The sequence below is a fragment of the Anguilla rostrata genome, chromosome 3, assembly GCF_018555375.3.
Source record: "Anguilla rostrata isolate EN2019 chromosome 3, ASM1855537v3, whole genome shotgun sequence".
Taxonomy (NCBI): domain Eukaryota; kingdom Metazoa; phylum Chordata; class Actinopteri; order Anguilliformes; family Anguillidae; genus Anguilla; species Anguilla rostrata.
This window is the reverse complement of record NC_057935.1, coordinates 37,647,303-37,659,815: the sequence shown is the minus strand read 5'-3', so window position 1 is coordinate 37,659,815 and position 12,513 is coordinate 37,647,303. Positions and strand designations below refer to the sequence as shown.

The window sequence follows — 12,513 nt, the reverse complement described above, 5'->3', positions numbered from 1 at the left end:
GACCAATGATCTTCTAAATGCTGCTTTGTAAATATTCGATGTCCAACCAAATGCTTTCCCCGGGTTTTGTCTCACAGAGCCTCCCCATGCGTTGTTTAATCAGCTGTCAGTGACACCACATTGCTTAAATTACAATTACAATAACACACAATCTCTTTGTCCTTACTGCATGCAACTCCCCGGACAGTCACCAGACCAGCAGCTGTCCAGATATAGGAAATATGAGAGACTGGCCATTCAGTACAGTGGAACAGATCCTGCATCCTACTCTGCATCAAATACACGTTTCATAAGTCATATACAATGTACTTATGCTTTAATCTAAATATAAATACTATAAACCACAATATGATACGTGTAATCTTTGTGCGTGATATCATACTGTAAGAGTCAATGGAACTGAATACCGCGATACTGAAGTGTGACTGAAAGTAAAATAAACTGTAACGGATAAGGGGCCTGTGACGTCCGACGCAGCAGATGCGTGCACATGTACGGTGCTACAAAGCGGCGGGATGAAACCGAATCCCCGGTTACCCTGGCCCCCTGTCGTGGCGCGGCACATGCCTTCTCAGCTGTGGCGGGTGACCGCGAGGGCCGGCGGGGTCCCCCTTTGAGAGAGAGAGAGAGAGAGAGAGAGAGAGACGCCCGGCGGAGCGGCCTCGCGGGAATCCCCTGGAATCCTCGTCCGGCCGGAGGAAACAGCCGCCGGTAATCTGGGCCTCCGGCCTCGGCGAGCCGACCGCGGCGGCGGAGATACGCGCGCGGTGCCTCGCAGTCTATGGCATTATCTCATTTGAGGCCTTTCGGCTTTGAGGGGCTCAACGGGGGCTGAGGTTACAAAGGCTTTATTGATGAAGGCTCCATTGATAGAGACAGAAGCAGCCCTCCTTTGTTCGGTTTAATCGAGAGAGGCCGTGCATGGCCGTGCCAGTTTCAGGCAGTAAGACCTCTGGAGGGAGGCTGAAACGCTGTACAAAATCTAATATTCAGTGTATAAGAGTGCTTCGCTCAGATCTCAACTCAAAATGACAAGGATTTTCACTAAAAGTAACATCTTTTACCATTTCTATATATGCCCACCCATTTTCAGCTCTTTGTTGTATCAAATGGGATCTTTTTATTGGACAGTTTCAGGTTAAAGACATGTTTCTGCGCTGAGAAAATAAAATATGAATAAAGGAAATCCTTACAAACCTTTGAGATGTTATTCATGTTCTGATGTTAAACTAAATGAAATTTATATGCAACTGGACCATGGATACAATGATCATATATTTTCCAACCAAGGGAAAACGGCAATGCCACAAAAAACAGCATTTGGTGCCAGTAGTGGCGGACAGCAGGCCCTACTGGTAAAGCGAGGTAATTACAGTTTCACAGAGAGTTTGAGTATGTTTTATGAAAGCTTAAAGAAAACACTCTGTCTGCAGAATTTCATCACATACGAAAGAAGAAAATACAGCTGGCTCAGCTCCCAGGTACAGTTTATCCCGAACGCACCGGAGCAGCCCATCACGTTTAACACAATAAACAGCAATTTGAGAGAAAGTGGAAAATGGCTGGACTGGAATTTTCCTCAGTCTTTCACTCCTCCTCCTAGTACCCTCTGCATCTCCCTCCTCCCTCCCTCCCTCCCTCCCTTCCTCCCCTCCTCCCCTCCCTCCCTGTCCAGCCAGTCTGCGTGGGCTCAGCAGTATCTCAGCTGTTCTCCGTGCAGCGCTGGGCGCCATGGGAACCCGTGACACGACTCCCAGCTGTTTTTCCGCGCGCGAGGAGGCCGGGCGCGGCCATGTTCCCACCGACTCCACCGTGAAATCTGCGCTCCGCTGCCAGCGTCTGGGCCGAAGCGCAGGGAAACGCCTCGAGCTGTGAGGAGCCACCGCGAATAAAGGGAGCTGGAAAAACAACATCCTCGCCACACACACACACACACTCACACCCAAACACTCACACACAAACACTCACACACACACACACTGCCCCGAGACAGAATTCACCCAGCTTCCAGGTCTGATTGACGTTTTTATTCAAAAGCTTTTTTTTTTTTCTCAAGAAATTAACAGAAAACAAAAGTGAAGTAACAACCAATGGAAAATTTACAGTTCAAAACAAAATTTTTTTTTTTTTTTGGATTTAACAAACATGAAAAGGAGAGCTGCTGGGTGGCTCGTTCGGTTAAGGCACCCCGCTGTGGTACATGGGTGAGCCCAACGGCCTCTGATCAAATTTGGACAAATTGCGAGGGCGAACTGGGGCCGGCAGCTCCATAGAGCGATGCTCAGTTGGTAAATGCATTCCCCAGGGTACGGGAGGGTTCAGGGGTCTGCGTTCCATCGCTATCTAGCGACCTCTGCTGGTCGATCAGGCACCTGCGGACTGCATTTTAAAGCCGCACGTGAAAGGTCTTCCTCCGACTCCACTCTACGAGAGTAGCAGTGGACTGCAGCGTGAAAAGAAACAGAATAGCGACAGCGCGTTTCGTCGGAGAACCGCGATCGTCTACGCTCGGCAGTGGGTCGGAACGTAGCTGCGGCTGCAGACAGTTAGGCATTCCTAAATTAGGGTGGGAATTGGACATGCTCAGCTCCACGTCGGGTGCCAGTTTTATTATTTTTTTTTAAATGAAAAGTAAAAAACACACAAAAAGACAAAAATACAGAGGAGGGTTTCCTGTAACCGGACATACAAGTTACCACTGGCATATCTGTGGCACTGTAAAACTAAATTAAAAGAAATGAACTCTAGCAATCATTTTAGATATCTCTAAGAATTTTTTTCATTTATTAATTTCTTTAAACAGTCTGTACAAAAGGTCTTTCTCCATAAATTACTTTTTTTAATATAACTTATTTGATGTTTTGTACGTGATGGTTGATTCCAATGAGCGTTCCTTTTTCGGTATGCTGTACTTTTAAGGACTCTTGATCCAGGTGGAGTATGGCACTTTTTTTCAGATGTCACAAGCAGCACAACCTCTATGCGTCCTATAGTACTGTACTATGTTTCAGTCTTAGGCAAACTGGATATAGAAATCCCAAGCATGGTCGTGATGGAAACTGCGCAGGAAGAGGCTTCCACAGGCATTGCTGGACCCTGTCCTGAGGAGCACAGATCCATAAAACACCAAAATGTTCACATTCGTACTCTTTTCTGATGGACTTCAATCGGCTAGTCTTTGTGACCACAGCAGCAAATCTTCTTCTCTTTTGAAACTATGAAACTGAATGTGTGGACACAGATAAAATACGCTCAACGCATAATGTTTGTAATAATGATAATATCTGACGTCGTAAAAAGATGTCTTTTCTATTTAAAAAAAAAAAAAATTTAAAAAATAAACTGAAAATAACTGTATACTGCCAGCTCCTGAGCTTGGCTTTTGGTCTGGAAGGGCGGGCTGGACCCGCTAACCCGGCCCAACTTAAAGGAAAAAGAAAACTCTGAGGTAGATAACTGGTCAGTCCGACAACCAGGTCAAAACACAGTCTTTTGGAAGACAACTTAATTTATAAAGCCTTTCTATCTACTGTGATTAAAAAAGAATAAAGCTTTCATTATAATATCTCATCTGCGATACAATGGAAAAGCAGATTACGGAGTTAAATCATTTCATAGTTTCAAACTGCCTTATTTCCTGGTTTTTTTTTTTCTTATTGCATTTCTTCTTCTTTTTGTAGTGATGAAATCAGCCGGCGTAGCACACGCGAGATCCAGATCTTCCTTCACACTTGTTGGTATCAATACATTAATAAATTCATATGTTATTAGGTCTATTAGGTCTAGACAAAAAACTGAATGCAAACATACAAAAAAGGCACATTATCCAAACCGCACTCTCGTCTGGCAAAAAAACTAAACTAAACAAAACAAAACAAAACAAACAAAAAACATTTGTTACACATACTGCAAGAGAGAGAGAAACATTAAACAATTTCCAAAATGTACTAGCTCATCAGATCTTTGGTGAAGTAAACTTTTTTGAAAGTGCCAAGGTTTTTTTTCCTATGAAATAGCTAGTTTCATTTAAAGTTGTTTATTCACTGCTCAGGTTTTGTTAATACTCTCTTATTTTGCCACAGCTATTTTGGAAGGCAAGTTTTGTTTGCTAGTTTTTGCACAATCATAAATCTGAGCTTGTTTACTGTATTTCGACTGAAAAGCAAAAATATTCTTAAAAATAAACTCCTGCCAATTCCTGGCAGTTTGCACTCCCTCCAAACCCACTGGTCAAGCCAGGTTTCCCCAATCCAAATAAATTCATCCTTCACTAAAACTACTGCATTTAGTTAGCTGAGAAAGTTAGCTAAAAGGCAACAATTAAAAAGTGATCATTGGGCCGAATTTCTACAACACTCACACAACCAGAAGGAAGTTAGGTCATCCAGGTACAAAACCATTACAGCCTATTAAAACGGATCAGATTCAGGAAGTATCTCACTCAAAGCATGTTGTCTAGTTTAAAGTTCTACATCGATTACTATTCAGCAAAGATCAGGAAGGGGGGAAAAAATCTAAACTCCTAAAAAAAATCTAAACTCCTAGACACAGAGAATTTTAATTAGCTATACCCTAAAAGCCCCAACTAGCTGATTTACAAGGCAATTATTTGACAATTTTTGCTCCGCCTAGTCTTAAAGGTTGCCTAAACAGCCACTGTATAAAAGAATTTAAGGCAAATTGAATGGTAAGACATATCTATACTAAAGACAATGTTTTTTTTGTTTTTTTTTGTTTACAAGAATTGACAGGTAACACTTCACCAGAATAACACAAAGACACTCACACAGCAAGCACAAAATATCATTTTTCAAGATGTCTGGCTAATAAACTTCAGAGGGGAAAGTACAAAGCAAAAGTAGAAAAAAAATCATTAAAATCATATAAAACATTAACAAAAGACCTCTTTACTGTCATGAGTATTACGTCACGTCACGCAATCCTTGGTGTTCTCGTGTCCTTGTGACAATCCTTGATTTAAAAAAAATTAAACGGTCTTTCCTTATTAAAATAAAATGTTCTCCTTTTTTTCAAGAGAAGTAATATCCTTTGACAAAATTCTGCATTTATTTGCACCTCACAGAAGTTATACCAAAATAGTTTTGGTTGAATTTATTATCGACAAGAACCTGTGCAAAATGTTGTTAAATCCATACGGTGCGGCCTGGCGGAGGCAGCCATGATGGTCTCACCTGTCCCAGCACTCACAGAACACCTGCAGGAGGGAACACACACATTTATTTTCATTTATTCAAAATGCTTTTATTTACAAAAGTAAAGCAGTTTAATGTGAAGGATTATCAACTGGCACGAGTATGTATGCAAGCCATTTTCGCTTAAATGGTGGCTTTTTTCAATAAAATGACTAGGAAATGAGAGAGGGCCTTGCCTTGTTATTACTTGGTTTGTGGATAGCTGTAAGGAGAATGATCGCTAGAAGATTCCACTGGCTGCTGTCCACCGCTTTCCTGAGGGAGATGCATTAAATTAGGGATGTAAATGAGTATCCGAACATTTCACACGCTCATTTAAAATGTAAAGCTCGGGTAATGTGAAGGAATAACAAGTATTTTATTCATTTCCATAAAATTATTTCTTCCCGGGGAGACTGTGTGGTGCAGTCGACAGGGCTGCAGACTCTCAAACAATGCACAAATCCCCCGTGTGGCCGCACATGTAATTGCATGCCATGGCACTTCCTGTACTGTGATACCTTCTCTATCTGTAACCCTCTCCGCTTTCCCTCTATCTGAATAAAATGGAAAATACATAAAAAAGGTGAACTATCTACTCTCTGTTCATAACAAAAAAATCTTAATCCCACATAATCTTTTATCTTGTATTATATTTAGCCTGAAACGCACTAAAAATATGTATGTACAACCTGAGTACAAGAGGGTGACGTTAGACTGATCTGAGGTTGACAAATTAATGTATGAAAATTCAGGCTATTAAATGGAAATGGTTAGATTAGCCTACCTGCTAGACAAAATAATGCAAAATTGTAGCACATGGTGGAATCATTTCAAGCAAACCAGCAGTGAGAATGTGCAAATTGTGTGGTACAGTACTGGAATAACTAGCATGTAGAGGTACTAAAGTTCTGACGTAGACACCATAAAGCCTCAGCAATGCTACAGTGCCTACGCCTCTTATTGTCCTGAAATTTCAAGCCATTTAATGTTAACAATACCCTGAATTAACAAATCTTTACTTTTACCTTAAAATGTGATTATGCTGCTTTTTTATTGCCTTAGGTTTCATTAAGACTTCATGATCTGAAGATTAGCTGACTGTGTAGAACATGAGTATTCATTTACAAAATTATGTCATTGACATTCCTTCATGAAATCATCAAAATTCTTTACAAAACGTGTGACATTGACAGGTTCTTCCTATTACTACTTCATTAAGAAACTGTTAAATTTCTTAACCAAGCTAGACCATTCAACAGTGCGAGACCGCTACGTTAATACAATACTATTTGCTCGGTCTTCAACCAGGACTGTAAACCAGTGTAGCTGCTGAAGAGGGAAAGAGCACGCATTCTCTAAAACGAGTCTAAAAAACATTAACGGAATGACAAACCTCCACGGGGACAGCTGCGGTCTGCATGTGGGCATACTGAGGAATATAGGCTGCTTGCATAGCTGTATTGGCAGGCATAAACTACAAGACAAAAGAATAAAGTCATTCCTCTGAATGTTAAAATAATACCACAATGGCTGAGAGTACTCACAACAATTAATCCATTTGTTGTTGTCCATTAAATGCAGCGTTATTTACCCAATCAAATAACAAAGATGAGTGGAGCAATCAACCAAACAAAAAGGGTTAAAGATACTGTTAAAAATATAAAGAATAATATTTTGTTAAAAACAATGTTGAAGTGATTATATTGTCATGTGCATCCTGTTCTTTTGTTATCTGTAAAACAGCAATGCATTTCATAACTAATGATCAAGGATGTTCTGTTACCCACCCATGTCCTAGTTCTATCAGTTATCAAAAAGCATACTCCAAGGGTCATGTGGCCCATTGAATAAATTAGGCATATTAGCTCATCTGTTAAATATGACGCTATTTTAATGTAAACAATGAGATTTTCAAAGCATTCTGTAAACCCTGCCTGTAAATTTTGTTTATCATGAATATTTTCCCTTTTCGTAAACTAGCATGTCTGTTCCTACACTCACAGCACGTGACTGGGACTTGTGCCCCACTTTCTAATGAAATGCAGTGTACTCCACAGCCATGACTCCGCCCCTTCCTGTTGGGACAGCCCTCACCGTTCCTGTGGTGCCCAGGGAGAGATGACTCATCTGCTGGTTGAGAGGAGCCATCATGGACGAGTGCTGCAGTGACATGGTGTGGTCCATAGAGGGCGACAACACTGCTCCCTGAGAGAAAAAATGGTGCATTATCTTTCTCCTCAACACAGAGGTCAGACTCCCTCAGAAAAGAGAAAGGTTCTCCGTTCGCTACAGCCAAACAATTATCCTTTCAAAACAAACATGGCTGGAGCAGGGAAACCAGAAAGACTTCAACGGGAGTTCTGAAATCATGTTCCTCAGGAAACAGGGACAGACTACAACTAACAACTACAGGCGTTTAACCATCAGTTATTCAATGAAAACATATATACACTGTATGGCAAAAACACTGCATGGGAAAGGTAGTCTATGCAGACCACCTAAACTGCATTCATTTCTCTGTAGAAAAATGGAAATTTGAACAGCACAGGTCCGCTTTGTTTTGGAATGAATAAATCTATACGCATAATGATTTCCATTTAAAGTCAAATAACATTACAGGCATTTAGCAGATGCTCTTATCCAGAGCGACTTACAAAACCTTTTACATAGCATTTACATTGCATCCATTTATACAGCCAGATGTATACTGAAGCAATGCAGGTTAAGTACCTTGCTCAAAAACAGCAAGGTATCCTACCAGGGAATCGAACCTGCGACCTTTAGCTTACGAGACCCTTTCCTTACCAATTATACTACACTGCTGCACCCATAAATAATAAACTCCCAGGTAAACATGGGTGCCAGCATTCGTGCCCATGTTACGAAAGGCTGCCCGACTGCAGTAACCTGCCGGGTGAAATCGAACACCTGCACGCAGTGCCAACCCTGCGGGCTCTTTCACTTGGAAAGGACGGAGCGGGCGTCCGCTTAGACGTTTTTCGGGAATTCCCGGGCGCTCGGGGGCGTTTTCCACGCCCCCGTGATGAGGTGCAGACGTGAGTAATACGATGAGGGGGGGAGGGGGAGGGGGGGGAGGTGCACTTTTCGGGAAAATGCCCCGGCGCTTCGGTGTCTGTTGACGGAGCAGCGCGTGAGTAATCCTGAAAGGCCCGCTTCCTGGAAAAGAGGCCTGCTCTGGGGCCCACCTTCGCCTCTCCACCGGGGAACCTTCACCCAGATAAAATAAACCTCTCTGCCTGGCACCCATCACAGACGCCATTTAAATTGCCACTGTTTACTCAGCAGGGAGCCAATCCGGGGGCACCGTATCTTTGGGGGGGGGGGGGGTTAGGAGAATTCCGAGGGCCCTGACTGACAGGGGCCTCAAAAAATTGCGGTATAATTACACAGGAATGGGGGCGACCTGGGGTGGTGGGGCCCCAATGCGAGATCTTTCCATGGGGCCCAAAATCCCTGGAGGCGCTCCTCAGCCTATCACAGCTGGACAGGCAGAGGAGTAGAAAGGGGTAGAAGAGCGGGAAGCAGGGAAGAGGGGTGGATGGGGAATCTAGAAGAGAAGAAGAGGAAAGCAGAGAGAAGGGAAGCTACAGAAAGTGGAGAGTCAAGGGGGGGGGGGAGTGGGGATGAGCGGATTGAATGAAATGGACAGAGGGAGAGGAGATGAGAGGACAAGTATAGAAAGCGGAGCAGGGTGAAGAAAGAGGGAGATGAGGTAAAAAGAGCAGAGAGGAGGAGAGGAGGGCACTGGAAAAGAGGAAACAGATGGGAGTGGTGAAGACAGGATCGGAATGCGGAGAGGACAGAACCAGACAGAAAGGAGAGGCAGCAGGATATTAGCTTACCGGGTGCTGCATGATGTAGGGCTGGTGGGTAACCCAGGAGGGATTCTGTACCTGGAACACACACACACAGAAACACACACACAGACACACAGACACACACACGTACGCACGCACACACACAGACACAGACACAGACACACACACACACGCACGCACGCACGCACGCATGCACGCACGCACACACATACACACACACACACACACACAGTGGTAAACACGCTGGCACATGGCAAGTCCTGCTTCTGGAGAGTGGCATATCATCTCATTAGATTAAATGGATCCCGCTGGCTCTGGCTTGCATCGCCATTTGGGCAAAGCTTTAAATCCCAGATTCGAGCACAGTTTACTGTCCTTTATCCCACTGTCACTGACAGAGGCGTGCCCCACATACTTATCAACCTGCGATACTTCCCAAAATGACTCCAGCACAGTTCAGCTGGACCTGGAAGCGAGCGACACTGCAGAAAGCCTTAAGGGCCCTCAGTAGTGTGAGTTTTTATTAAAGCTGCAGTGCTTCCCTCAGAAGTTCTGAGTCCTGCAATGCGCTATTATTTTTGACTTTTGCAACTCTTCAGTCTTGTATTGTCTACTTTATTCTTGGTGCGATGTGCTATTATGACATTAAAAGTGCAACTTAGTATTATTATTATTATTATTACTGCTATTATTACTATTGTTACAGTTCTGTGTCGTTCTTATAACGTTGCTATTTTCAAGCAGCGTGCTCAAAGAATTAGTATTTTATTTTCTTATTTCACTAATGACCTAAAACTATTTACGGAAACGATCAGAATTCACTGGGAAGTAGCAGAGATTGGCTGCCGATGTTTTGGTCTGCGATCCGTAGCCTGGCGAATAAAGACCAGTGCGGCTCACGCACACTCCTCTGAAACGCACCGTTTATTCGGTTTCCTATTCTGAAACGAAAACCAGAAAACGCCTCGTTTATCATGATGCCATTTTCAAAATTTTACTGCACGGCGAAATCCATAATCCTGCGTACGCAGGAAAAATGTCATATTTATCAACGTTGCGTACGCCACACATACGTGGCGGTTTTGTTGATAAACGGCGTATCCGGTAAATGAGCTAGCGTGCACGTGTTCAAGCTCCACGACCGGTGAACGGCCTTCATTTGCCTAATGTGGGCCCAGTCCCAAACACAGCCCTCCGCTGGACTCGGGGACTGCGGACTCGCAGACCTTAATGACGTATTTACGAGGACAGGCGAGTCCACCGGTGGACAAGGGCTTCAGGGTTATGCAAAGGGCATTTGATGCGTTCGTCACATATTCACATCGGTCTACTACGTCGTCACGTTATGGTAATTCACTTGCGCCGATTCATTCATTTTATTGGACGCTTTGTATTCTTTCAACGTGTGTCACTGTAAGGCTGATTTGTGGAGCCTTGCTTGAGAGATTCGTAACTGTTTAGATTGATTGTCATTTTCCAACCGCTATTCAAAATTCACTGGAGAGAGCAATGTCCTTGGAATAACTAGAACGCAGGTTTGGTCTCCTACTTAATTTAACAAAAGAACAAAATGATTGTTTGTAGTTTTAAATGTGATTTTTCACCCACTAATTGTACAAACATGTGTTCTGTAGTTTGTGTAGAGGTTTGCACTCAGACAGGGTTCAGAATGGCGGAGGAGACGTTTGCGATTGTAAACACAAGAGGGAAGCTAGGAAAGAAATCCTGCATAGTATATCTATCAAATCTTAATTCACACATACAGTGCAGTAACTGATCACTGGAATAATGTCCTGAAATCACTCTAGATCAAGGCATAAACATTAAATTCAGTAAATGCATCAATACCCCAAATGTCTAAAGAAACATTTTTTTTTTTAAAGTCACGTGAGCATTGCTAAGGGATGCCAACCTGATACGTGGAAACAGGCGAGATGTACGGCTGCATGGACGTCTGAGCGATCATCCTGTTGGCAATACTGTAGGGTGAGGGGTAAAAGCTGAAGGGAGGAGAGAAACCAACTGTCAGATTTTCAGAACAATAATTAAAATACACCATGTTGTCTTCTGGGAAGGAAAAAATATTCCCAGTACATAGCAGCCTGAGCTATTCCAGGTCTCTCTAAAGGCAGGTTGTTGTTCCGAGAAGAACCAGCCTGTGGGTGGTACAACAGATACAACAGTTGGGAGTACCACAGATGTCTATGTGCTAACCAGATGGTCAGCTCTGTAATTCTTAACATTGGAAGCTCTGTTACAGCCATTGCAAAAGACAAAAGTGCTTTTCATTTGCTGGCTCACTATGACTATTCAAAAAAGGGGGCGTGGCCAAATAAAGAAAGTGTATAGTTAGCATGGCAAGCGGCACTGGAACGGCCTGTTCCGACCGGGGCCGACTACAACAACGCAGTACAGACGGCGCGCAGCCGGAGCTGATCATCTGGTTTGTGTGCCTGTGGTGGTTCACTACCCCGGAGCTTGTCAAATTTGGCAAGGCTGAAACAGTCACTTTCCGGAGCGCCGTTTCCCTCCCCGTTCCTTTTTTTTATTGGACGGCCGTGCTCTGGCCCCTCCCACTTTACCTGTTTTGCATAGCGGCTGTGGTAGGATCGTACGTGAGAGTCATCCCTGCCTGAGGAGATGAAGGAGAACACACAGGTACATGAAGCATAAGCTCTCCCGCACACTGACTCACATCTTTTGCATATTCTCACCAGCACCAAACTGCCTTCTGCTCATACATATGCATAACATATGAAAGGCTTTTTAACATATTTAATCGCTAATATTCTGCGTCGAGCTCCACCGTGAAATGCATCTCAAGCGGCTTCAAAGGTCAGGACTTAAACTTGCCCTTGGCTGGTTAGCTCAGATTATAGTTAATCCTAGACTTCTAATCTGGGTTCGTGAAACCTCAAAGAGGTATTTAAAATGCACCCACGCGTGCGGCTCATCGGCTTTGCGCGCCGGCCCTGTCGCGCGGGCTCGGCCAATCGCGCGCCCGTGCTGCGCTGGCTGGGCCAATCGCGCGGCCGCGCTGAGATGAGAAGGCGGGACTTACGAGTCTCACCTCACCGTCCCGGGACCACACTCGGCCGTTCTGCATGTACTTGCTCTGGCTCTGCCTCTTCTTCTGCCCCCCGTCGGCGAATTTGCACAGCAGGGGTTCCGACGGAGCTGGAGAGGGGGGGAAACGCCGGGGGGGGGGGTGGGGGGGGGGCAGACCTCAGTGACACGCCACCGGCCACGCCCTCCCCCACCGTAGAGCGGGCAGGTGGGCACAGCCTGGCGAGCCATTTACCGTTTTCAAACAACCCGCACAGACAGACTCAGACTAAATTGGCAGCTGCATTTTTGTTATCTCTTAATTCAAAAAAAGCATCACTGCCTGCGGACATCAGGAGTCTACTTATATCCTAATAATCCAATTAAAAAAGCTTAAAATGGGAAAGCAAGCCAAACAGAGGCTGCCTTGATGT

The 12,513-nt window shown here is 44.1% G+C and overlaps 1 protein-coding gene across 7 annotated transcripts in view; it reads right to left on the bottom strand.

Annotated features, from left to right (window-relative positions):
- Positions 1-3,320: 3,320 nt before the first annotated feature.
- Positions 3,321-12,513, bottom strand: part of rbms1a (RNA binding motif, single stranded interacting protein 1a) — a 55,652-nt gene continuing 46,459 nt past the window's right edge. For 6 of the 7 annotated variants that reach the window (XM_064327396.1, XM_064327397.1, XM_064327401.1 and 3 more), the window contains exons 7-14: positions 12,096-12,211; positions 11,617-11,666; positions 10,947-11,034; positions 9,059-9,109; positions 7,290-7,400; positions 6,589-6,669; positions 5,390-5,468; positions 3,321-5,215 (exon numbers count right to left, since the gene is read on the bottom strand). In XM_064327396.1, the coding sequence (XP_064183466.1) occupies positions 5,397-5,468; positions 6,589-6,669; positions 7,290-7,400; positions 9,059-9,109; positions 10,947-11,034; positions 11,617-11,666; positions 12,096-12,211 (569 nt within the window). In that variant the 3' untranslated portion in view covers positions 3,321-5,215; positions 5,390-5,396. The remainder of the gene's footprint in view (positions 5,216-5,389; positions 5,469-6,588; positions 6,670-7,289; positions 7,401-9,058; positions 9,110-10,946; positions 11,035-11,616; positions 11,667-12,095; positions 12,212-12,513) is intronic. The other variant, XM_064327399.1, reaches the window with a different exon arrangement.